The sequence below is a fragment of the Candida pseudojiufengensis genome, assembly GCF_024610245.1.
Source record: "Candida pseudojiufengensis strain CBS 10847 chromosome Unknown scaffold1, whole genome shotgun sequence".
Taxonomy (NCBI): Eukaryota; Fungi; Ascomycota; class Pichiomycetes; order Serinales; family Debaryomycetaceae; genus Lodderomyces; species Lodderomyces pseudojiufengensis.
Window position 1 is genome coordinate 1,023,490 of NW_026261530.1, and position 26,985 is coordinate 1,050,474.

Genomic DNA, 26,985 nt, shown 5'->3' on the forward strand with positions numbered 1-26,985 from the left:
TTATATAGCTTATGTTTCGATGATCGAGATGACCTACAGTGTTTAATTCCAGATTGCTTAAATCGGTGTTTGTGATTGGATTCTTAGTTTTAATCAATTATCACCTGGGTCAATCATATAGCAGTTTCATCTCATCAGTATGATCAGCATTATGCAAAAATTTGAATGCTAAATTTGGTAAGACGAACAACATCAAATTTCCAGCATTCCTACACAAAATCTTTTATTATGAAACTTCATCTGTTGTATAGACATTGAATGTACTTAATTGTCCTACCCGGTCTTTACCAAAATCAATATCGGTAGTGATTTCAAAGCAATTTGCCAAAAATTAATGATCTGCATCCTAGTCTTCTTGAATGAGTGAAATGACATAAATTTATCTACTATTCAAATATTTTTTAACAAATATGGTTCCACCACATCATTAGGATGGGAGGATTTTAGTTTGAAAATACAATTTGATTCTCAACACGATATTAAATGGACTTATGTCTTTTTGTGTTTTGTGACTTCAGCTAGTTTTAGTCTTAATTGTTGATCAAAATTATTATGCCACCGCTAGCAAATTTAGTGCTAATTAAGGTCTAGTATATTGGTAAAATTCTTATGCTTGAAGAGACGAGTAACTACATTGTTTATGATTCAATTAGACTGGTGTAGAGAATGAGTCGTAGAAAAGATCATTGTAATTTGAATCATTAAATTAATATTAAGTATAAACTATTATATAAAAAGAATTGAAAATATTAATTCAATTTCCAGAATTGAACTATTAGTATAACTCATCAATATATTTCAAAGACTGGACCAATATTTTCATATTCTTCATCTTCTTCAATCAAGTCTTTGTTGTAGACACATTCAATATCAGAATCATATTCACAATTAATATTCTCATCATAATAATATATATCTCCTTCACTGCTTCCTACAACAAAATCATCTTCGTTAATATCAGAATCTTCGTTTGTTTCGAAGCATGGACTAAACTTTGATTGAGAAAAGCTTAAATTATTATATGAATAATTTCTTGTTGTGGAGTTAACATTACTTCTTGTTGTGGAAATAACATTACTTCTTGTTGTTATTCTTTCATTTGATAAGGTGTCATTGGTAAGGTTTTGACCAGTATCTCTTGTAGTAAGTTTAGAGAATGATGATTTATTAAATTGATCTTGTTCAAAATTATATGCAGCATTATCAACTTCATGGGCTCTGTCCTCGAAATAAATATTCTTATTATTATCCTCTTTTTCTTCCACCAATCAATTATTATAAACTCTTATAATCTTGTAGCCATCAACATTATTAATCATTTCATTATAAAGATCTAAATCCCCAACAAGTTCTTCATCGACAATATCATCTTCATCCACATCGAAATTGTCGAGGGTCAGACCAACAATCAACTCAGTATTTACAGTTGTATCTTCTTTAGTTTTCAAAGTGATTCCTTCTAACAAGCTTTTCCAATTTCTGTTTAATTCAATATACTGGTCTGACAAGTTTGATATGGAACTAAATGAAGCATCTCGTGGAATTCTGCTTTTCTCATTATCATTTGCTTCTGAAAATAATTCATCTGAATACAACTTGAATGATGGATTTAATATTTCTTCATTTAATTGATCACATAACATATCTCTAGAACTTCCCTCAATTACTTCTGGTCCCAATGGCTCCAATGCATCATAAACTTCATAGTCATCAATGGTTATTGCTTTATCTTTCATAACAATTTCAGAATCTTGAAGTAAAAATTTTAATTCATTTAAATCAGTGTGACAGCTAAAATCTTTTACATCAAATGAATTACTATCTGAACCTAAATATAAATAAAAGAAATTGTCATAATGATCTGACAATTTTGGATTATGTTGGCTGATGAACTTGAATATTCTATCTTTGATGTATTTAGATGAATATACCCGATCAAGTAATCTACTATTCTTTTTATTGATGACAGATATCATCCCTTTTTCTTGACTAAAGTTATGTTGCAAAGACATGATACCAATCTTTCCAGAAAACTCGTTCCAAAGTTCTGCCAATGGAAAATCATAATGCTTTTTCCATTCACATATTTTTATCATTGCATCATCCTCTTGATTAATGAAATTATAGTCTCCAGCAATTAAAAGTTCGTGATCTTCTTTAGCATATCCATCAATAGCTTTTATAAGCAGCTTAAAAAAATCAATTTTTTCTAAATCTCTAGCACTAAAATTTCCCAAAATATCACTTTTTGTAGCAAACGCGTAGATTGATACAATTAATAATTTTTTACCATTCAATTCCAATGTTATATCGGTGATCCTGTTTCTAAAATTTGGAGGCATTGAATTTTTTATGTTATATTTTTCTACCACATTTAGCTTATTGGTTCTAAGCAATATTCCTGCTCTATCTCCTGAGTTTCCAAAATATTCATAATTGCCATTGTTTCTAGAAAGGGACTCAAACATTGAAATGCTTTGATTCAACTCATTTAAACAAATGACATCAAAAACTTGGCAGCAATTGATAATTTTAGCTACATCTCCAACGTTTTGAACATTTTTATATGTAAATGAACATACGTCTTCACCATTGACATGTGAACCATCAATCAAAAAGTCACCAGACTTGGGGCCACTACCATCTTCAACTTTATTAACAGCATCTTTGGATTCACTTATGAGTTGAATTTTACTATCACCCGATTTGTTTGCATGACTAAATTTGACAGCTTCCAAATCAGCATTAATAATTTCCAATGATTTAGGTTCAAACACGTATTGAGGATAATTCATACCAGTTTCACCACCAGAATTTAAATTCAATTGGACCATTTTACCATCCCACAAACGAATGGCATTAAGAATTTGAGTCACCCAACCAGCCCTGATTGAACATGTCACACCTAGGTGTGATTGGTGTTTATAGTTCGACAACCAGGAACAACATTTTTCACAAAATTTGTAATGTTCGTGAAAAATTTCAAGTGATCTTGAATCTTCAAAATTAAATCCATTCATTTCATTTACCATATCTTGATGGGAAAGTTTATATGTGTCATCAAATATACCATGATTATATATACAGTGGATTTTAAGATCATGTGTTGCTGAAAATTTCATGCTTTTTCCATCCTTGTAACAAACATCACAATAAATCATGTCTCCTAAATCACATGATAACACCCTGTGTAATGTGCTCTTACTTGATGGAACAATTGGGTATCCTTTTAATTCTTCAACAAAATCTTCTTCACTGCTAACATAAACTTTTAAACATGAATTTTTAGTAACATGGTAGATCCAATTTCTTTTTGAATCAAGAATTTTGTTACATCCTAAACAAAAATATCCATTTGGATTTTCATTCAAAGCATATGATTCTAATTCTTCTCTGGTGTTGAAACTTTTGCCATCAAATTCTAAATATGATTTTCTTTGTTTGAAAACTTCTAAACTTTCATTATTGGTTTTTTCAAAAGGATGAGGTGGTACTAAGCCAAGAAGTTTATCTGAATTTGAAAAATTTAATTTACTTTTCCTGTCGCTCGACTCAACTTTATTTTGATTTTTATGGAATAATCTTTCATGTTGAGCGAGAGCCTTTGTACTATGAAATTTCATACCACATAAGCTGCAAAAGATCTCGTCTAAGAACTCACCTGAATATATTTGATGTTGATAGCTTTTTTTGTGTATATTCATACCCTCTTTTCCAATTGCAATGGTAGTTTTACATGGCAAGCATACCTCTCTACCTTTTTTATGACTTGAATCTAAATGCTGTTTCATAGTATCTTTCATAACTAATTTACCACAACTACATTTTTCATACAAATCTTCAGATATGTCTTCTTTTTCATTAACCGTTTTTTCCTTTGCAATTAATTTTGGAACTGTATCGCTACATTTAATTGTTTGAAGGTGTTTTTTAATTTCCCAAAAATGTTTGAATCTACTACCACATTTTAAACATTTAGCTGGGCTAGGTTTCCTTTTATCAGGTTTAACATTTTTACCAGTATTAAACGCGTTATATTGTTCAATACTAATTGGAATACATTTATCCTTATTCTTTTCGAAAAATTCTTTTGCTGTAGATTTTTTTTTGGGAGTTGTTCTTTTTGTAGTAGTTTTTGATTCTTTTCGAAGTATACCAGAACCCATTATAAATTAACCAGAATTATATATGGCATTAATTGAAACTCTACTTTGATTACAGTGAGATTGAATAGTTAAAATTTAGTTACTTTGTTTTGATAATGAATTTTAATAAGCCAAATTTGTGTGTGTATGATTTCTTGATGGTTGGTATGTGTATGATTTTGGTTGTAAAGTGGATAATTGAACAAAACTGAGTTGAAGCCTGTTGATGACTTATGAGATGAAATTAAAATTAAAAGTTGATAATGATAAAACTATGGGTTTGAATTGAATTAAAAACAATGAGTTAGTTTGTTATTTTAAGCTTGAATGCTATATTTAGTTTGGTTGTGATGTGTATTTTTTGGCAACCAAATTTGAAAATATTGTGTATACCATCGCTACCAACCATTTCTCGTAAATACTTCACTAACAAAGAAATACGATCAGGTCGAGTAAAGACTGATTGTTTCAGGGCCCTCATACCCTTTTGCAATTTACTCTTGATATAAACCAGAAAAGACCTCTATGAATATTTAGGTATGAATAAAATTTATATCCTAATATTTTTCTCTCTCAATATCTGAATTGAAACTTACTTCCCTTGACCAGTTTATACAATTAAAAGTTGCAAAAGCTTATGCTCGATAAGTAAAGCTCGTGTGCCTACTTCATTTGGTACAAATATGGTATAAAAATAAGGGTTAAATTTATAATTCAATTAACTTTTCAATCTATAACACTGATAAATATTTTATCATAAAAGAATTTAAGAGTGGTGAGTTTTTGAATTTAAACAATACTTATTTTTATCTCCTTATCAAATTCGTCTACAAATTGAACATTTTTTTGTATATTATTGTATAATATTGTTGTAAAAATTGGTCTTACTTGTCAATTTGTGAATAAAGTTTTATTTTATACTAGTAAGCCTTGGGAAAATATCTTGCTCAAAAGTTTAGAGTAATTTTTAGAAGTTGGTCGAAATTTGTGCACTTCTGTGAAAGAATAAGATGAACAACTTCACCTATAAATAAAAATGGTGAATACGACTAGATGTATACCGTAAGATTTATATGAAAAACTCGGTAAAGTAACAGCAAATAGGACGAACAAAGAACATGGTAGGTCTTACATGGGGGAAAGATAAATTAAAAGCAAAAAGCAACATTTTATATGAAGTGCAAACAAAAGTTGTTCTTCATACAAAAAGCATGCCTTATCACATCCAAATTTATTTTGAAAAATTTTTCAAATTTGAAAAATACTAAATTTTTGCACAGGCGTCCTTTTGTCTAGCCTTGTTCAATAAATTATTAAAACACTTCAAATTTGTTCAAATAAGGTAAAAGTATATATGCGAAGGTGATTTTAATTCTGATTTATCAAATGTGTTCAACAATCATCATATTACTACAAATACAACCGTATAAATAGATTAAATTTTAAGAATGAGGCATCTCTTAAATTATTCTTTGATATGGTGAACAGGGAAGAACAAACTTAGCTTAGAAGAGTATTGCTTTTCAATCTATAGTTAAGTTTAATAATAGAAGGTCCAATTACTGAAAATGTAGTTCCCAATATTGAGAATGTTACCAAAATAGCCAGTAGGGATGTAATATGTGCAGCTTTTGCTTTGTATTACCTTTCTGAAACACATCTTGAATCTTTATAATATTGTATTGGAAAAGAAAAAAAAAAGTAACATATTATTAAGGGCGGTTATAGATTCTAAAGTTCTGACAGTCACTTACCTGATTAGTTGATAATACAAACAAGATTTCCAAATATTAGTGACCACAAAACATCCATAAATGGTGCTGATATAATAAACTGCGTACTATAAAATGAAAATGATAGTGGTTTATTAATAAGATAATAATTCGGCGTGGTAACTTAACATGTGGAAGTGTACAAAAATTACACTAGAATTGGTGCAGTGTTTGATGTATGGAAGTTAGGATTGATATTGGAGGAAATCTGAAAGTGTTACTGATTCAAAATATACCAATTACTTGAACAAGTGAAAATTAAAGTAAAAGATGAATTTACTACGAGAAATTTGGCTTTTAGTTTCAAATAATGAAAAACATTTGATTACAATACAATAAATGATATTTTTACTGAAGGTAAGGAGGCTTATTTGTTTGTAAGGTAACCATAAAATTAGCTGGAACTAAACATGATAATTGGCAAAAGATTTGACCGACCTATTAAAAAATTTGTCGTAAGCAAGAAAATATAAAATCTATTTACTTTATTGACCTTGATAGAATATGTGAATAACGGAATAAAGGAGTGATAAAAAGGGGTTGATGTATTCATTTGAAGCTGTCACCCATAAATTATTATAAACCGAAAGTATGAATGCTATTTGCAAAATTTTTCATGGCTTGAAACTCACGATTTTGTGACAACAAATTTTTTTTCTGTTTCATTTTTAATCTAGAGCAATTTTTTAACATGCTAAGAAGTGAAAGAATAAACTTCAAGAGCTTGATGAATGATGCTTTAAACGCAATTGAATTAAATTGTAGTTCTCGTCATTACTACCCTTTTAGTTCTATTGCAAACTTAATACAATTTCAGAGACAAAAATATTCAAAAGGACTGATTGAAGATTTATTTTGCGTCATGTTAAAATATGTTTCAAATTAGTTACACAAAATCAAAATTTAATCAAAAAAAAAAATGATTGAATCATGAATCATCCATTACACTTGCGACTACAAATGCAATTTCTCAACATGTAGTATACATTATTTGAACTTTTAGATGCACGTACTTCTCTGTTAGGGGCTATTCATTTGCTACCTTTTGGAATTAGGAGAATTTAAGCAGTTTTAAAACCATGAGTTTTTAAAAAAGAAAAAATTGAAATTCATGCAACCCTATAGTCCAAAACATCAAAAAAGAAGCTATAGTGCTCAGTTCCAACCCGGACTTGAACCAGGGACCAAAAGATACCTGCATATTGCAATCTTCTACTCTAAACCGCTGAGCTATTGGAACTGTTTCAAATTTTGGTCGAGTGACTAAATTCGCTATCAGACCAGCCACTATGCCACAGCTCTTGCTGTTTTGAAAGATTTAGAAACTTTTAGGAGACACCCAAAGCTTAGTTAAACCAATAACTGCTCAAAATTGCTTGGGAATTGGTCGAACTAGTGCGAGGTAAGTATTTATCATCTCAAACTTGTCCTCAAAATCCAGGTATTCGCACTCATGTACACTCTCACAACTTTTACATCTCCCGCGGGTCTTGAGGTGCAATCAATGTTGTCCTTTCTTGTCAAACCACCATACTCAAGCCACTAAGTTCTTCTGGTTTTCCTTATGTACCGAGGTTTATACTCAATTACGTAGCGAGGTTCATACTTAAAACATACCATGATTATAAGAAAAAAAGAGAGGAAAAAATTATCGGCATTGGATGAATTTGAATTCTTGATTCTTGTAGTAATATAATCTAAAAACTTACGTCGATGAGATGGAAGAGAAAAAATGATTGGCTAAGTGAAGTATGTGTTAAAAAGTACATCATCTGAAGCGAATAAATTAAAAAAATAATAAAAAAAAAAAAGAAATTTAAAAAAAATCGAACTTACTACAATAGTGAGCGGCTCAAATTAAAGTTTATTAACCGAGCAAATATTTTTTGTTAATTAACCACCATAATTAGTATGCAAAAGTTTTAATTTGAGGTGGTTTTTGATTGGGAAGTCTCATATGTGTCAATGAATATTCAATAGATTCTAATGCATAGTTTGCCATGATGACTAGCATTTGTTTAAATCAAAATCCCAGACAATACAAAGCATTAATGTAATAACAATAGTTTGATTTCATATCAACAAGAAATGAATTAAAGCGGCATCAATAAATTTGAATTATTCAAAACATATCAATCAGATCTTTCATGAGCTGATGAAAAATTGATGCTGATTATTGTTGGTAATTCTTCAAGTGTTTAAAAGATGAGCAAATGGGACTAGATCAATGCGGTACGAATAGATGATTCATATTCTAATCAATTTTCAGCTTTGATAATAAAACTATTTTTGTGTTAAATTTGGTTCATCTTTTGAGTAACAAAAATCCAAATATTATTCCAATTTTTATGGTTGAGGTTTTTCCTTTTAATTGATAATTGATATATTAATATTAATTATTAATTGAAAGTTTCCTCAACAGAAACATGCTTTTATTTTGTGGATCTATAACCTTATATAGTTTAGTATATAATTTATATAGAATGGCTTAATAATATAGTAGAGAGAAAAAAAAAAAAAAAAAAAACAAAAATGAATGAATCTTGTTGCAAATTAGCTCTACAAAGATAACGATTGAAATTAAGTATTGACTGTTGTCCTGGCTCTTTTTGAAAGGAAGAGCATCAAGCTTCTTTTGGGGAAATTGTCTTTAGTTTATCATGTCTTTTTAGTTTATCATGTCTTTTGAGATCATCAGTAGTTTGACATATGCATCAATATTAGCTTAAAATTGTAGATTTTGAAATCTAATTCGTGCAAGCTTCGAAAACACAAGAAAGTTTAGTATAGGTTTCGTGAGTTCAATTGGTTATACCTTCGAGTCAAAAAGCAAGAAACCATTGGATCATGTAGCAAAAATATGTAACAAATATTTGCAGTCATTTTTGAATGTACTGTCTTTGAGTCATGATTATGGCTATTTTTGTACGTGTTTGAGCGGAATATGTAAAACGCGAGGAGCTAGCATTTGAACATTCCAGAGGAATGAAGTGAGAATAAAGAACGATTCATGGCAAATTTAACTGAATCGATTTCCATGAATCCTTATGCATTATGCAACACCTCTTATTTTACGATCTAAAATTTTTTTTTTTTCAAAATTCTGGGGCAATTTTTCAGCGACAAGACATAGCATAATTTGCGACATTAAAATTTTCTTTAGAATCCCAATGTAGAGAAGAACTCCATGCAAGGGTTAGAGTAATGCTGTAGCTATCACTAGTCTAGATACCTACTTAAAATACTATACTCATTAACTTTTCTAGTGTCATCTTTTTCTTTGTCAATGTCTTAAAAACATAATCGCGCACTAAGAATAGATAATAGACCAATAAAATCAATTTAATTTGTAAACAAAAGAAATGTATGACCCGGGAAAATTTTAAAGTTAAAGCGAGTGGTTAAGGAGATTAAAATATTTTATGGAGAAGTAATCAACTACACTTATACAACAAGCAACACAACACAATATGTTTAGACAAAACCTTCTCCGCAGATCTATTAGATCTCTTGCAACTGTAGTTGAAGAAAAACAACCAAGATTAAAAAAATTTCAAATTTATAGATGGAATCCTGATACACCAGAAGTTCAACCAAAAATGCAAACTTATGAAGTTGATTTAAATAAATGTGGACCTATGGTATTAGATGCATTATTAAAGATTAAAAATGAAGAAGATGCAACATTAACATTTAGAAGATCATGTCGTGAAGGTATATGTGGATCATGTGCAATGAATATTGGAGGTAGAAATACTTTAGCATGTTTATGTAGAATAGATCAAGATACTTCAAAAGATACAAAAGTTTATCCATTACCTCATATGTTTGTTGTTAGAGATTTAGTTCCAGATTTAACTCATTTTTATAAACAATATAAATCTATTCAACCTTATTTAAAAAGAGATGATCATCCAGCTGATGGTAGAGAAAATTTACAAAGTATTGAAGATAGAGCTAAATTAGATGGATTATATGAATGTATATTATGTGCATGTTGTTCAACTTCATGTCCTTCATATTGGTGGAATCAACAACAATATTTAGGTCCTGCAGTATTAATGCAAGCTTATAGATGGTTAATTGATTCAAGAGATCAAGCTACTGCTGAAAGAAAAGCAATGTTACAAAATTCAATGAGTTTATATAGATGTCATACAATTATGAATTGTGCAAGAACTTGTCCAAAAGGTTTAAATCCAGGTAAAGCTATAGCGGAAATTAAAAAACAATTAGCATTTGATTAAGTATTTATAGTAATAAAAGAAAAATAGTATATCAACAATCTCTAATGAAAAGTGTCCAACAAATGCTATTAAGTATTTATAATTTTAAAATTGTGAAGAAAAAAAATATCACCAACTCTAATGAACTTTGAGAAGTTACTACAGGAGAGGCTCTCCACGAAGTCATTTCTATTACTACTGGCCTTATGTTCTCCATCAGATGAGGAGCTATATAATGTACTAGGCACCACAAAAAATGACCATCAAATTCAATTGATAATTGATTGGTCTTTGACAACAAAATCAAAAAGTGAACAATTTTGGAATATTTTGAGGAGTATTGATGAACCAAATAGGTATTTACAGAAGTTTATAGGAGCAAATGGAGATAAATTTGTTTATGATAATTTTATAAAGTTCGCTAAAACTCATTTGGAAAATCCTGTGGTGTTGCAGTTATTTGGAACATTCAATCTTGTTGATGATGATTTAATTGAGATATTTACACTTTCTAACAACCTAAAAATTCAACACTTATTAACAAACTCACAATTACAAAAACTCACTGACTTAAATCTCATCACTCAAGAACATTCAGAAATTTCACTAAAGCTAATCAAAGTTGATGCTTTTTATGAAGTTCGTAGAAAAATGTATATTTATCAATTAACCAAAGACTTTACCAAATTACAAGCCAGCCCAGAACAAATATTAAAACATTTCAAAACATTATGTACAGGTGATGTATCACAACAATTAATGGAGTCGTTTCCAATAACCACTGGCTATCATTTATTTAATGTTGAGAACTTTAAACAAGAAAAAGTGCCAAACATCATAAAATTGTTAAATGAAGAACCACCAATTGATAATAGACCACCACCTAATCTCAAAAAATTAAAAGAACTAATCAACGAAGATGGAGAATTTTCAATTGATGATGAATTATTTAAATTTTTTCAATCACTAATACAAAGTTCATCACAATTGGAATATACTCACATAATCCTAAGTTCAATTGACGATTTCATCTCCACCAAACAATTTGATAAATTAAATCGTTTGCTACTTGCATTAATCAACACAAAAGATTTAATAAACATCATTTTGTTCCAAAGCGGTTATTCCATATTATATAAACTCCTAGATTATATCGACTTTGAATCTTTCAATTCAGATGATGAATTTCAAGAGCTATATTCATATTGTAGTATTGGCTTACTAACCATCATCTACATCATTGAAATCTTTCAAATCAACTTATCAAATTTTGAAATAAATTCATTTACAATTTCATTTTTAAATAATTTTTATTATAGATTAATTGATAATTTGACAAATAATTTACCAGAATTAGATAATGATGAACAAACAATTATAACAAATTATAACAATTTAACTATTGAATGGATAACCGCATTATTCAATGCAGACGAAGGATTGTCAGATGATTTAATTAAAAGTTTAAATATAAAACAAATTTATAAATTTATGCCAATAATTTATAAACAAGCAATATTAGCAACTGATATTGGAAGTATATCTTTTCAAATGTTAAATAATGGATTAGATTATTTGTCACAGACGTTTTTATTACCAATAACTGTTTGCTTAATTAAATGGATAAAAAGAAATGGTAATGAATTACAATTTAAAATAGATTCAATTGATAGTAATGTTGTAAATGTAATAAAAGAAATAATAAATCATAACACTAATGTAGTGGTTGATAAGAATATAAATTTTTGGGATAATTTTAAAACTTATGATTTTAATAAATTTGAATTATTAAAAAATAAAAAATTAGAAACTATTTATTATATAATTCAACAAACTGCTTTTATAACTGAGGAGTCTAAGTTGTTCATAAATGTATTGATATCATTTGTTGTTTCTGAATCAATAAGTAATGAAAATGATAAAGAATATTGGAAAAATCAACTAACAAATAACATACCATCATCACAAGCTCCTCCACAAGAATCTTCATTTACTTCATCAATAGATAATCATTATTCATCAATTTTCAACGATGATCAAAAAGACGTTGATGAAATAGATGAATTTTTTAATGAAGAAGATATAGAAATGAAAATTTCAACAAGTGAACAATTACAAAAACAATTCTCAATAGCTTCAAAAATAGATTGCTTTTTATATTATTTTATTAAAATTAAAAATTCAATTAATGTTACTAATTTATATTATAATACTGTTAATACATTGGTCGAAAAATTTATAGAAGAAATTGATAATTTTGAAATATAGAATATAAATACATTACTTGTTACTCATAAATTAATACATTACTTGTTACTCTTGGTTCATTTTTTTTACCTTAGGTTTTTGTTTAATTGGTGGCTGTTTTTCAAAAGTTTAGTAAATTCTTTATTTTGCATATTCCATTAAATTGATAATTTTGAAATACGATAAAAGTTTATAAATATATCACCAATGGTTTCTCCAAATTAGATTGTTTCGTGATTTCGTTATTTATAGGCAATTCTTTCTTCAGACTTTTTGCTCTTGTTTATGTTACAAAATTATTACAATGTTTATGTGAATTGTGATAGTGTCGATGCGCTGTGTTGTATTAGTATGATTAAACTTCTCTAAGTACTGTAATTGTCTGGTTGAACTGTCTGATTGATTTTTCTATGTAATTGATAATTATGAAATTTAAAACACTTTCGATAAGTACATTACTTGTTACTCTTGATTTAGCTTCAATTTCTTTTCGGTTTTGTCTAATTGGTGGTGGTCTTTTCAGAATAGGTCGTATTGTAATTTTTTCGTTTCGCATATTTTGGCTTTTTGTAGGACCTTTTGTTCTAATTTTAATTATATGAGTTAATTCAGAGGTTGATTTTGAATTTGCAGTTGCTGTGATTGATTTTGATTGAGAGGGAGTGTGAGCTTTTGATAAGATTGCATCAATTGATGTTCAAACGAAGATTCAAGATTTGATGATTATTCTTGTACGGATCTTAAATGTGAATGTTTTTTTTTTGATAGTTTTTAATCTTCTTTTAATGATTTAATTGGGCCCGAGTTTTTAAATGATTGGTTATTCGGAATTTCAGACTTGATATGATAATAGACGCTTGCTAAAAGTTCGATGCCGGTGGTGTTAATTTACTTTGATTTTTTATTTTTTATTTGCTATTTTACTAATTGATTTTTAGTTCTTCCGTATCTTGTTTTCATATAATACAAAAAACTTTATATAAATACTTCACTAGTTACTCTTGGTTTAACTTTTATTTCTTTTGGTTTTTGTTTAATTGGTGGTGGTTTCTTCAGAATAGGTTGTTTTGGAATTTCTTTATCTTTATTTTGAGGTGGTGGGTTTATCAGAATAGGTTTCGTGGTTTCTTTATTTTGAATATTTTTAGGCAATTTTCTTTTAGGACCTTTTGCTCTTGTTTTTGTTAGATGAGTTAATTCTGAAGTTGATTTATTTTTGGGACTTGTATTCTTAATTAATGTGGTTGATGTTGATTGTGGGAAAGTTTGAGATCTCGATAGAATTGCACCTAATTTATGTTCGAATGAAGATTCTTCAAGATTTGATGATGATTTTTGTAATGTTTTTGAAGGAGGTTGTTTCTTTGAAAGTTTTGAGTCATTTACTTTTGGTAAAGTAGATTTGATTTGATCTGAATTTGTAGGTGGTTGTTCTAATTCCGATTTTATCGAAGTTTGATCAGAGTTAGATGGTGTAATTTGTTTTGATTTTTTATTTGCTAATTTTTGTAACTGGTTTCTTAGCTCCTTCGAATCTTTTTCTTCGTATTGCGATTTTAATTTAGATGATTTTGGTTGTACTTTAGGTGGTGCTTTTAATGTATTTTTATTATTTGAAGAATCTCCACCAATTTCTTTTAATTTTTTTTGAAATTCTAAAGTCTCTGAAATTTTCCGTGGTTGCGGTTTTGCTGGTTTTAATGCATTTTTAAAATCGATTGATTCGGTTGTCAGTTTTGGTTTTGGTTTTATTGGTGGTGGTGATGATAATTTATCTGACGTTTGTTTTAATTGTTGAAATTTAGTTAGAAATTCTGGTTCTTCTGTTAAATGTTTTGGCTTTGGTTTTGGTTTTGGGGTTGGTGGCTGTTTTGGTTCTAAATTTGTTGATTTTAATACGTTTTCAAATAATGGAGTTGAATTATTTGACTTTATTCTTTGTTCCATTTCTTGAAATGATCCTGGTTTAAAGTTTGATCTTGGTCTCTCTAACTTTTCCAGTTTTCCTGGTTTTTCTGGCTTCTTTGGCGTGTCTGGTTTCACCTCTTTTCCTTCCTTTCTAGCTATAGGCTGTAGCAATCCAAATGAATCTGGTTTCCTCTTGGGTAATGGTGGTGTTTCATTTTTCCTTTTAGGTAAAGTTGGTGGATTTTCATCTCTCCTTTTAGGTAGTTTTGGAGTTATCTCATCATTATCATCTTTATCAATATTTCTATTAAATTTTAAATCTTGAATATCCAATTTATACAGCGATTGAGTTGAATTGAATTTATCACTCTTCTTATAATTTGTCAGTCTTGATTGTAATTCATCAATATTTTTTTGTAATTCTCTTTGTCTTTGACGATCTTCTTTTAATCTTTCTTGAGATAATTGAGATAAACTTGTTAGAAAATCATCTACTTTTCTACTTGACGGTGATGAAACTTCAGTCATAATGATGTGGTTAGTGTGAAACTAGAGGTTGACGAAAAAAAGTAAAGCCGTTTATTATATTCTCATTTTTGATAAGTTATTTCAAAATTTATTATACAAAATAATGAATTTACATCTTCAGCCCATTCTTTATAAGCTTCAACCACTTTATTTTTAATTTCTTCATTCTTTTGTTCATCAGTATAAGCAACTTCATTTGATGTTTTAACTCTTCCGATAAACATATCAGCAAATTTTTGTTTCTCATTTAAATCATCAGTAAGTAACCATTGAGAAATTGATGAAGTAATATTATTTGGATCATATCCTGCTTGAATTGCTTTTGATCTTAAATTTCTACCAGCAATTGGATCTGTTGAACCTGAATTTTTAGCTTTTAATAAACTATATTCTTTCAAAATTTCATATTTTTTAGGTGATACAACGGTAGCTTCTAAATCAGCATCTTTTACACATACAAATCCTCCTGGTTTAGTTACTCTTTCTAATTCTTTTAATGCTTTGATTGGATCTTCTAAATGTATAATTACTTGATGAGAATATACTAAATCAAATGTATTATCTGGAAATGGAATATTATAAATTGATCCTAATTTAAATTTAGCATTACTAACATTTTGTTTCAATTTTAATTCATTACTTTCATCAATTAGTTGTTGAGTTGGTTCAATCCCCACAATTGATCCATCATTTAAATAATTTTTTGCAAAATCAATTGTAATTGTTCCTGGTCCAGATCCAGCATCTAATACTTTAAAATCTGGTTGCAAAACTGCTGTTATAAATTTTCCTGAATTTTCTACTGTTCTCCATGCATGAGTATTTGATACTGATTGTTGATATCCCTTTTTATAATAAGCTTGTTCAACCATCTTAAAGATTTAAGTTAGATAAATATTAAATCGAGTAGATCTAAAGAATAAATCTGATCTGTAGATTAACCGAATTAAATCCGAGAAATAAGTCCGATAATCTATAAATAGATTCATTTAGAAATTGACTACATGGGAATCAAGAACTAGCCAGAATTCAACAAACATACTTAAGCAAACAGTTTTATCTTCAAAGACTACCCCTGGAACATCCTACTTGACTTCTATAGGGCCTAGCAACCTCATCCAAATTTTATACATTTCAAATGACCTGGAAGAGGAAATAATTTGATACTTACTATTCACGAATCTAACTGCTTTCATATTCGCTTGAATAGTTTGTGTAAATAGAAGAGAAGAATGAAGAACGGGAATTTGTCAATATTCTGAAAAGTCTACTAAGAAGTCAAACAGAATGGCGTTACAAAAATGACGCGTCTACCCTTGGAACCGTTGAAGATAATTCTGAGTCCATTGCTGCCAGGTGATAAAGTTGAAAGTGTTATTCAATTGAGCTGTATGTTTTGGCAATTAATAGAATGATCTTTAGTTGAAGGCTAATACTCTATAGTTCGAAGGGGAAAATTGATATTTTATTGATTATGCATTGTTTTCAATTACGCGTATTTTCTGTAAAATAATAATTCTAAATATTTTCGAAAGATCAATTCTAAACCATACACATTTTACCAGGAAAATCATTAGACAATTTTTCAACTATCCAACCCTTGATTTCAACATGAATCCATTTCTCAAATTCGGTAAAATCCAAAGGAGGACCAACCTGGATGGAGCAGTAACAGAAGAACTACTTAAATTATTAGAAATTCATCATCCAAATATCAACAAAGAGAAAAAGGTCAAAGAAGAGAAAGAATTGGTCTTCGACGAAGACCACAAAGCACTTATCGCTTATATTTCAAAGGAATACGATTCATATCGTATTCCCTCATTTCTTAAATCCCCAACGTCTAAGACTACTACAAGTAGTCATTCAGCGAATAAATCCACAACTAAATCTCCACAGAAACAAATTACAACAACCGGCAATCCATTTCTCAAATTCGGAGTAATTGAATTAAGGTCCAACTTGGATGGAGCAGTGACAGAAGAACTACTTAAATTATTAGACATTCATCATCCAGATATCAGCGAAGAGGAAGAAGTCGAAGAAGAAGAGGAATTGGAATTCAACGAAGACGACAAAGCACTTATTGCATATATCTCAAAGGAGTTTGATTCAGGTCGTGTTCCCTCATTTCTTAAATCACCAACATCTAAGACAAATAGTCATTCAGCGAATAAATTTAATACTAAAGCTTCACGGAAACAAATATCCATTGATCCAGTTCCGAAATTTAGTATAACTGATTGCAGGTCTAGTCTGGATGATTCAGTTGCAAAAGAGGTAATCAAATCATCAAAAGATCATTCTCCAAAAGTCAACGAAGAGACAAAAGTCAAAGAAGAGATCGAATTGGAATTCGATGAAGACGACAAACCACTTATCACTCATATCTTAAAGAAATACGATACATATCATCATTTAGAAGTCAACGAAGAGAAAAAAGTCAAAGAAGAGAAAGAATTGGAACTCGATGAAGACGATAAACCACTTATCGCTTATATCTCAAAGGAATACGACTCATATCATCATCCAAATCTCAACGAAGAGAAAGAAGTCAAAGAAGAGAAAGAACTGGAATTTGAAGAAGACGACAAACCATTTATTACATATATCGCAAAGGAATACGATTCATGTCGTGTTACTTCAGTTCTTAAATCTCCAACGTGTGACACAAGCAGTCATTCAACGAATAACGTTATTACTGAAACTTTACAAAACCAAACTACAACACCCATTGATCCTATTCCCAAATTCGATACAACTAATAGCCGGTACAATTTGGATGACTCAGTCACAGAAGAAGTAATTAATTCATTAAAAGGTCATTCTCCAGTCAACAAAAAGAGAAAAGTCATAGAAAATATCGAAATGGACGAAGAACATTTCGGTGGTATTTTAAAGCAAAGCAAACCATATCATACTCCCTCATATAATATCTCAAAGTCTACGACAAGTAATCATTCAGCGAATAAATTTACAACTGAAGCTCCACAGAATCAGGCCATAAGATACCTAAAGATCTTTTTTGATTGACGAAAAACAGAAATTTGAAGGTAGTGGTACAAATTTCCCACTGATGAACCAATTAGTATCACCAATTCAAGTAAATGATGATTAAATTAAGGGACCATTGTTGTTACCATTAGTGACAGCTGCTACACTACCGTTCGTACGAAACAAGTCATTAAGTTGCAGTTTGTACAAAAACAGGTCTAACTTTCAAAATTAAAAACAACATGGAACACAAGCTTTATTTCTGGTACGGATCGGATGAAAATGTATGAAAACTAAGTGTATTAATCGGGTTTGGCTGAATCTTGACTATTATACAAATACTCAAGTTTTCTCACGAAACAAAAGTAGAACATTAGTACTTAAAAGGACAATTTAATATGATTCAAAAATTTATTGGTAAGTATGAAAGGACAATTTAATATAACACAAATTGATAATATGTCAAGATCTTTTAATTTTGCTTCAAGGCGGAATTTTTTCCAGATCTTTATTTTTGTGGCTAGAAAAAAAATTATTTCTTTTTTTTTTTTTTTTTTTTTTTTTTTTGATTTATCATTTTTCAAGAATAAATGCTAATAGTTATCATTTACTTGATGAAATGAAAAAGAAAATTTTGGTCCCGCGTAATATCTGGGTAAATTGTATACATATACGTTTATAAATGATCTAAAGTTCTATTATTGTTAGTCTCATTTATATTCTCGATTTTTTTTAGTTTGTGAGCAACTAAAAATACTTGATTTCTCATTTTAAAACGCCTGATAGTTTGAATATAATTTTCAAAACCATTCATTACTAGAATATATCATGCTGTCAATCTAGCGGAGATCCTGATCCTGCAAACCGTACCACCCTCATCACGAACGCTTTAAAAAATCTGTCAATTACTCTGACTTGAGGCTTATTAAGATTAAACTTTTTTCAATTTTGTGTGATTTTCGGTTAATAAACTTAAACAGGGTCCAAAATTATTAAAACTTGAAGCTTGACCTTTATGTTATTCTCATCTTTATAAAAGTTAATTGAGAATGTTTAAGAATGTCGACTCATTATATCAATATATAGTAGTCATTAAGTATCGTTATAGGACTAAAGTCGTGGAATATTTAATTTGAAAAGTCAAAAAATGCAAGATTTTGAAATGATCCTTTTTTTTTGATATTTCTATACTTGATTTTACTTCAAGCAATGTATATTCAAAAGATCATAAATCATCCAAAATGATTGATCAAATGTATTATTCCAATGGATATCAAGAATCAAAATCAAAATTTCATTCATATAGAAATGTTGAAAATTCAGGAAAATTTATTACACCATATTTACAACAAAATTATAAAATGTTAGATGTTGGTTGTGGACCAGGTTCAATTACTTTAGATTTTGCTAAAAATTATTTAACTAAAGGAGGATCGGTAGTTGGAATTGAACCAATTCAACAATTAGTTGATACATGTAATGAATTAAAACAAAATTTACAAGTTGATAATGCTAAATTTCAATTAGGTTCAATTTATAAAATTCCATTTCCTGATAATTGTTTTGATTTAGTATATTGTAATCAAGTTATTGTACATTTAGATGATCCAATAAGAGGTTTAAAAGAATTATTAAGAGTTGTAAGACCAGGTGGATTTATTTGTTTAAGAGATGCAGATTTACAATCAACAATTATAACTCCAATAAATTATGAAATTTTAAAACATTATAGTATTGTAATCACTGGAAATAATAGATCATCAGATATAAGAGCAGGTAGGAATTTAAAATCCAAAATTTTAAAAGCTGGATATGATGCGAACAAGATAAAAGATATATCAATTGACCCTAGTTTAATTTGGAGGAAAACAGATAAAAGAATTTGGTCAGATATAAATTTAGAAAGAATTAAGTCTTCAAATGAAATTGCTTACCCTTTGGATTTTGGAAGAACTGGTGAAATTGAAAAACAAGTTATGAAATTATATCCTGAATGGGTTGAAGATGATGATTCTTTAATTAGTATTCCAAATTTTCAAATCGTCTATCGAAAATGATCTTTCCAAGGCAGAAGTAATTAAGTGAAAAGATAATGAGCTTTTAACAGAATATTGGTGTTGTTCAACATAACTCTTTCAGTATGAAATTTAACTATTATATGTTTATACTTTCAAATATATTTCTTGATTTTCAAGATTTCAATACCTCAAAAAAATTGAAGATTAACCCTCGTCTTCCCAATTTGTTCTCTCCAAAGTTAAAGGAGAAGTAGAACTTGTCCTACTAGTCATTGCTTAATCATGGAATATCAATAATACAATTCCGTTTTAGCAACCCACTTAATGTAAAGCTAATGCATATTTTAACAGATTTAACAAAACGTCCTTGTTTTTTAAACGCATGTTTTTAAGAACGTGAAAAAAAATGTAGTATAAATGATGTCAATATCAAGACCTTCTAGATCTATTGTTTTATACTACAAAACCGCAATGTATACATTAATATAATCTATCACTTACAGATTCTTGAAAATTAAGGTTTTATTTCTACGATAAATCCGATTATCAATTCCGTTTTATACTTTTTTTCGGATCGCGAACTTTTTGCAACGAAGATACCGCGAAGTGCGAAAAAATATAGCACCAAGTAATTTTCAGTAACGACATCATGTCATTTTTAAAGGTGTGTAATAGTGAAATATTCGGATAAGTTCTTAGCACTACGCAAGATATTTTTCAACTGCCCTTTCATGGATCAGGTAAGCTGTTTTACAATCAATTTTTAAAATATAACTATCCCTTAAACATTCCATTTTTTTGAATAATAAAGCCGTGCGCAATTTAAACTATGAATAAGGGCCCTGCGTTGACCTGTTAATAAATCACAGAGAAGAAGATTTATTCATTAATCAATCTCATCCACACATTACCAGCCTCTTTGAAAGCTAATGCAGCTGTAAATTAACTAGCCCCAATCAAAATTCAATTGTTCTATTAGATTTATTTTTACGATGCAAGGTTAGTATATGGAAAAAAACTAAAAACTTTATTTATGGTCTAAGATAGAGAATTAAAGTTTTGAAAGAATATTTCGTAAAAATTAAGTTAAATCCGTGTGGATAGTAAATTTCAAAACGGAATGAAATCCATTTTAAAACAAAACGGACTCCATGTTATTTTCAGGGGTAAGTCAACAAAACCAAGCCGTAGAATGTCAAAACACAAAATTAGGGTCAAGTATGATGATAAATCCGCACATATAAGAAAAAGATGAAAGGATTTATTTTAAACGGAGTTCAGTTATGAGATCCGATTTAAAACAAACTTTAATTTTTAGATCTTCCACAACGTTTCAAGAATATAATTAAACCATCATGCTTTACGAAAATAAAATAGTTCCAAGACAAATCAAAAACTCATTTAAAACAAAGAAGAGCAGGTCAAATTTAAAAAAGATCGTCATAATTAAGCTTTTTAGTTATTGGAAGTCCATTTCAAGACAACTCCGTCGAAAATGTTGACGTTTTTTATTGTTCTAATGTGGTATTTTCAATTAGATTTACGATTTCTTTATAGTCAGTAGTTAGTACTACCCTCCTAAATCTTACTCTATTATCCATTAACCATTTTTTTTAATATAGCATGAGGGACTTGAAAAAGTTTAATTATGAGTTCCATTGACTTGCTAAATCGTGGATAATTATCGATTTAAGAGTTAATTAAAGGATAAACGTTCTATCTTTGTTCTAATGAATGTGGCTAAATTAATTTAACAAAGAATAATCTTGATATTACCGTAAACGTTAATTAGATTTATTAATTTAAATTAATAGAGAAATTCTGAGAAATCTTGGACATTACCCGAGAAAAAAAATCGTACGACTGAGTTAGTTAGTTCGAATTAATAGCCGGAGTAGATAGAAAAAGAAGGAAAAAATTAGAAAGAACCTCTCGCGAAAGAAAGAGAAAAAAAAGATTTTACTTCAGTCGGGTAGAAATTTAAAGAAACCAAATGCCCCAAAATTGGTGCGGATAACGTGCACCTTTACTTAGTAAGTCGAACCTAAATTAACTTAAATAGATTCGTAGTGTGTTGTAGTACCATAAGGCAATGATAGAAAAGTATTAATCTTAAGTTATTAAACTTTTAAGAATTTAAGCAAAATTAGAGAGAGAAAAGGGAAGAGATAGAAGAAAAAAATAAATTATTTATTAACAAGAATATTAGTGATGCTCGCCTGTTGCCTTAAATTTATTATATTAAATATTACTAAGGAAATTAGTTGAATTAGTGATTCATGAAGTCCGGTGATTTCATGATAAGGTCTAACTTGTTCAGTATCAAGCTTATCTCTTTCAGCTTACGAATGAAATTGTAATAGTTCGGAAAGTCAGTAATAAATTAGATATACCCGTTAGTCACTATGTCTATTGTCTTTTATGTCAAAAACTATTATTGTCTGAAATTTTGATTGTAAATTGTTGACATATATAAAGTTTGTGTAATTTTGTTTCCTATATTATAACTATATTTCCATACAAAATTGTCAATACACAGGAATTAGTATGTTATTTATTACATTCTAATTTCTTTCACTTGCATGTAGCTATATACAGTACTACTACTTTTATATGTACTCAGTATTAAATAGAATTCTTTATTGTTAAAGGCAGTAATAAAAATTAAGGCGGGATCAAATATATTAATGGTATGTTTTATTCTATTAGTTAGTAGTAAGTAGTATTCTATTATATAATAGCTATAATATTATATTATTATATATAATAAACTATATAATCCACTATTCTTTAATTTTTACAACCAATTTATATATCATATTTTTACAACCACATATCATAATGACTTTTTTACAACCAAAGTCATTACCAACTACTCCTTCAATTAATATAAAAGAAATGAATCAATCTACCAATAACACTAGTACACAAGATTATTTTTCACTAAAACCAAAATTATCATTAGATATGTCAACATCATCAAAATCTTCATACCATTCAGATCATTCAGAGAATGAAGAAGATGAAGATGATGTAGAAGATTTAGAATCTACTGAATTTGATGAAACAAAAACTGAAAATATAGATAATATAATAGATTCTTTTAATCAAATATCAATAATAAATCATCAAGATCATATAAAACATCAACATGAATTAAATAATAACTCACAGAATGAAGAAATTTTCTATTCACCAATTACACCATTTGAAACTTTAGAACAAGAAGATCCAAACAACATCAAACAACATCAACCAAATTTACCATCAAAATATATGAATTTAAGTTTATCAAATATTATACCTATACCAAAACAATTAAAATCAAGATCAAGATCTAGCTCACCACAATTATCAACCCCACCTTCACCAACAAACACCAATAATAATACCTCCACAAACTCCACCTCACCTACTAAATTCAAATTAAATTTCCCCAATTTATCAACCTACAACTTCCTAATAGTTGATGATAATATAATAAATTTAAAAATTTTAAATAGAATTTTATCAAAAATTTATCCAAAATCAAATATAACTCAAATTCAAGATTCAACTAAAATTCCACAATTGTTAGAAGATAATTTATATGATTCAATTTTCATAGATATTGAAATGCCCAAACTTAATGGTTTTCAAATTGCCAAAATAATAAGAAATTATAAAAAATTTAATAAAACAAGTTTAATTGCAGTAACTACAAGAAATTCACCACAAGATCTCCTAGTTTTTCAAAATTTAGGTATTGATTATACTTTTAATAAACCATTAAATTATAAATTAGAATTTATGAGTAATATTATAGATAATTTAATGAAATTTAGACAAAAAAATGATATAAATAATATTAATAATTATTTTCAAACAAGTGGTGGTAATGATTCAACTAAAAGTTCAATTAGTTCAATTAGTTCAAATTCTACAATTACTCAATCTGATTTAATGAGTAATATATCTTCATCATCTTCAAGTTCTTTGATAACTTGTAGTTGTACTAAATAAATTTCAAGAACAACATATTGCATTTCATTCATGATATCACAACATATAATCTACACGGATCGATTACTACACATTATAATTTTCAAATGATACACAAGTTCAATTCATGCTATTTAATTTCATCTTGATGATGACACTTTGCTATTTTATTTTAATTTTTATGAAAGATTTTATAGATTTTATTTATTTATTTTAATTTACGAATTATTTATGTATTTTATTAACGAATTATTTATTAATGTATTTGAAATTTTGTTTTAATGATATCTGTAGAAGTATGTTTCTTAGTTTGGTTCATAGTCTGAATTTGTTTTCTATTAAATCCAATTAGATTATAGGTTGGGGTTAAAGAACAATAACTTAATTTTTGTGATAAGTACTTTTTTAATTAATGCATTAAAAACGTATAGTCTAATTAAACTAACAATAGAAGAACCAAATTGTACAACACGAGAAAAATTAAACTTGTACTTAAAAGAAAAAACGAATCAAAGCTTTTTCACGAGAGAAAGTTACACCAAAGTATGAGTAATATTTAGAATTTATAAGTATGTAAGTAACACATTTTAGAAACCTAATAAGTTTTGAAATTTGAATAATTAACAGGTGATCTGATCATTTATCTCTTATCAACCTTTTAAAATAATCAATAAGCCACATTAACATAATATAGGTCGAAATTTTCGTAAAACATCTCGGTATCAATTAACTCATTTGTAATCTCTCAATTTGATATTGTACTTCACGTGGGCATTATCTTCATGACTAAGCTAATATTCAGGCCAAAATAGTCCTTAAAGCCAAGAAAAGATATTAACAGCTTTAACTTGGATTAGCTTTAGATCAAGTCCTCTTGTAAATCATCTAAACCATTACCAAGTTAAAATATTGTTCTAATACTTACATACCAATACTAAAAAAGAATGTTTTAGAAAAAGTACACAAACTCAAAAGGAGAAAAAAAATAAGATACTGTATATAAAAGATCTAAATAAATAATAAATAATCTTTATAAAACCCTTACATAAATTATCGCTAGTATAATATAGTTGATAACTAGGTCTAATAAAGTTTTAATTCATCAGCTAGTATCTTGTACTGGTGTAGCTTTAGTGTAATCACATATATATTAAATTGAGTAGAGGAGAGTAGAGTAGTAAAGAGGCGGATTTAATTAATTACAAATTTTTCGTAATCTCGATTTCATCAACAAATTTTAAGCTCTTGTACATTAACTAACTAAACGGGTTTTGAAAATTATTTGTTAAATTCTGTAATGTAAGTATACAATTATATTTGGTACACACTCGGTATTTAAGGTAAGGAGATTTTATTTACAGCCGACTTTGAATTTTTCTTTTATTTTTTTAATGACTTGTACCTGAGGTGAACAATTTCCTTATCTCTTTTTGATGTTCAACTAGATTTATCGAAAAGTTGAGGAGAATTAATTTCTATATATTCCAACGCCTTAGATTAAAATGATTACAAGTAGTATAAAAAATTTAAAAATTTTAAAGTTTAAAGTTTAAAGTTTAATTCAAAATGAAATTTTAAAAGATTGCAAGATTTAACGAAATGAAATGAAACTGAAAAAAAATAACTTTACAGTTGAAATGCAACGTCGTGATTTAATCTTATATGGTTCTCGAGAGTTTTCAATCAATTAAATCTTGAGATAGAGCAGCGGAACAGAATAGGAGAAATTGAGTGACAGAATTGAGAAAACGTTTCAAGAGTATCACCTTTTTTTTCAATTGTAAATCTTAATTATTTTTCTCGAGATAAATGCAATAATAAATTGATTTGATTGGGACTAGTCTAATAGACAACAACAATGAAATAAATTTCAAAACTGCGAGACGATATAATTATCTGAGTTCAAAATTTTTTACTTTATGCATGCAATGATTCACACGTATTCTACCCCTTCGAAAATACTTTGATTCCATTATTTATTTTTGATTCGTCTGATCAAGACAAACTCATTTCATAATCCATAGTTTCCGGGTTTTTTAACTCTTTTTGTTTTAACAGTGAATCAAGATTATCTATGAGCACAGAGAAACAGATATGCAGAACTTAAGGAATTTCAAAATTGAAAGAAGTTGAGCTAATCTTTGGATAACGATTGTATGATGAAATTTTTTGATACCAATTTATAAAATTGAATCAAATTTTAAAAAAACAATTAAAAAAAGAAAAAAATAAAAAAAAAAAAAAAAAATTTAAATTTCAGGTACCAAAATTATTTAGTTACACAAAAAAGTTTAGATCTTAGATCGGATCTTAGATTTCATTGATAGGTTCTCAAGATAACAACAGTATTGTTTAAACTTAGATTTCATTGACTTCCTGTGAAAACCAAACTTATTAACTTCTTTTATAAAGCTTAATACCGCGCTTAGCTTTACTCAAATTATTCGTTGTAAAGTGGATGTCTTAATTCAACTTTTTGGTATCGAAATTGTTGTATTTTCTTAGAAAAGCAAAAACCTATATCTATTTGAATTAGTTGAACTATCGTTATATATTCATCGTCAGAGCATTTTAAATACGAACATGTTATTGATAAAATTTTAAATTACCTTTTTACAAATTATGCATTCAATAGAATGTCAGTGTATTCTAATAAGTTACTTATAGCTAACTCTTTAACCACTATAATTTTAAAACAAAGTTCATAGATTACTTATATCAAGCCTTAAACTATCCAACTAAACCAATTATAAACAAAATTAAACGAAAAATAAGTTTATGCTTAACCTTATTAAAGGATTTGAACATGGACCACAAAATTACATACAAAAACAGATAGTGAAATTTGATTTAATATTTCATTTAATGGTTCCTGTTCATACTCCTCTAATAAACTTAAAGATAAACTTGTTCCATTTTTTATCCGTAATTTGGAATAGACTTACGTTTTGCATGTCTCATACCCAAAATTAATAGAAAAATTCCATGATGAGCAAGATGCACAATGTATCATCTATTGCTATTTGTTCAGATAAAACTTTCATCCATGGAAAGAAGATAGCTTCAATAAAGTTTTGAGTTTCACCAAAAATTAAAAAGAAAAACATTTGAAGATGCTCATATAAATTTATTGATATCAAACGCATGATCCGAGTTTATAATTGAT

General features: G+C 28.4%; 8 protein-coding genes across 8 annotated transcripts; 5 read left to right on the top strand and 3 right to left on the bottom strand. All coding sequences in view use genetic code 12, as the record gives it.

Annotated features, from left to right (window-relative positions):
* Nucleotides 1–788: 788 nt before the first annotated feature.
* KGF55_003569 (uncharacterized protein) lies at nucleotides 789–4,166 on the bottom strand (the record flags this gene model as incomplete). Its single annotated transcript, XM_051758377.1, has 2 exons — nucleotides 789–1,238; nucleotides 1,284–4,166. 2 exons carry the CDS (start codon nucleotides 4,164–4,166, stop codon nucleotides 789–791), a joined length of 3,333 nt encoding a protein of 1,110 aa, XP_051613941.1.
* Nucleotides 4,167–9,387: 5,221 nt separating this feature from the next.
* On the top strand, nucleotides 9,388–10,164 carry SDH2 (succinate dehydrogenase iron-sulfur protein subunit; the record flags this gene model as incomplete). Its single annotated transcript, XM_051758378.1, has 1 exon — nucleotides 9,388–10,164. The coding sequence occupies one exon, from the start codon at nucleotides 9,388–9,390 to the stop codon at nucleotides 10,162–10,164; it is 777 nt and encodes a 258-aa protein (XP_051613942.1).
* Nucleotides 10,165–10,284: 120 nt separating this feature from the next.
* MED5 (Med5p) lies at nucleotides 10,285–12,411 on the top strand (the record flags this gene model as incomplete). The annotated part of the gene is made up of 1 exon (XM_051758379.1): nucleotides 10,285–12,411. One exon carries the CDS (start codon nucleotides 10,285–10,287, stop codon nucleotides 12,409–12,411), a length of 2,127 nt encoding a protein of 708 aa, XP_051613943.1.
* Nucleotides 12,412–13,365: 954 nt separating this feature from the next.
* Nucleotides 13,366–14,826, bottom strand: KGF55_003572 (uncharacterized protein; the record flags this gene model as incomplete). The annotated part of the gene is made up of 1 exon (XM_051758380.1): nucleotides 13,366–14,826. The coding sequence occupies one exon, from the start codon at nucleotides 14,824–14,826 to the stop codon at nucleotides 13,366–13,368; it is 1,461 nt and encodes a 486-aa protein (XP_051613944.1).
* Nucleotides 14,827–14,888: 62 nt separating this feature from the next.
* Nucleotides 14,889–15,698, bottom strand: CRG1 (Crg1p; the record flags this gene model as incomplete). The annotated part of the gene is made up of 1 exon (XM_051758381.1): nucleotides 14,889–15,698. The coding sequence occupies one exon, from the start codon at nucleotides 15,696–15,698 to the stop codon at nucleotides 14,889–14,891; it is 810 nt and encodes a 269-aa protein (XP_051613945.1).
* Nucleotides 15,699–16,437: 739 nt separating this feature from the next.
* Nucleotides 16,438–17,859, top strand: KGF55_003574 (uncharacterized protein; the record flags this gene model as incomplete). The annotated part of the gene is made up of 1 exon (XM_051758382.1): nucleotides 16,438–17,859. One exon carries the CDS (start codon nucleotides 16,438–16,440, stop codon nucleotides 17,857–17,859), a length of 1,422 nt encoding a protein of 473 aa, XP_051613946.1.
* A 1,202-nt stretch (nucleotides 17,860–19,061) lies between these two features.
* On the top strand, nucleotides 19,062–19,877 carry KGF55_003575 (class I SAM-dependent methyltransferase; the record flags this gene model as incomplete). The annotated part of the gene is made up of 1 exon (XM_051758383.1): nucleotides 19,062–19,877. The coding sequence occupies one exon, from the start codon at nucleotides 19,062–19,064 to the stop codon at nucleotides 19,875–19,877; it is 816 nt and encodes a 271-aa protein (XP_051613947.1).
* Nucleotides 19,878–22,679: 2,802 nt separating this feature from the next.
* On the top strand, nucleotides 22,680–23,840 carry SRR1 (Srr1p; the record flags this gene model as incomplete). Its single annotated transcript, XM_051758384.1, has 1 exon — nucleotides 22,680–23,840. The coding sequence occupies one exon, from the start codon at nucleotides 22,680–22,682 to the stop codon at nucleotides 23,838–23,840; it is 1,161 nt and encodes a 386-aa protein (XP_051613948.1).
* Between the last annotated feature and the right edge of the window lie 3,145 nt (nucleotides 23,841–26,985).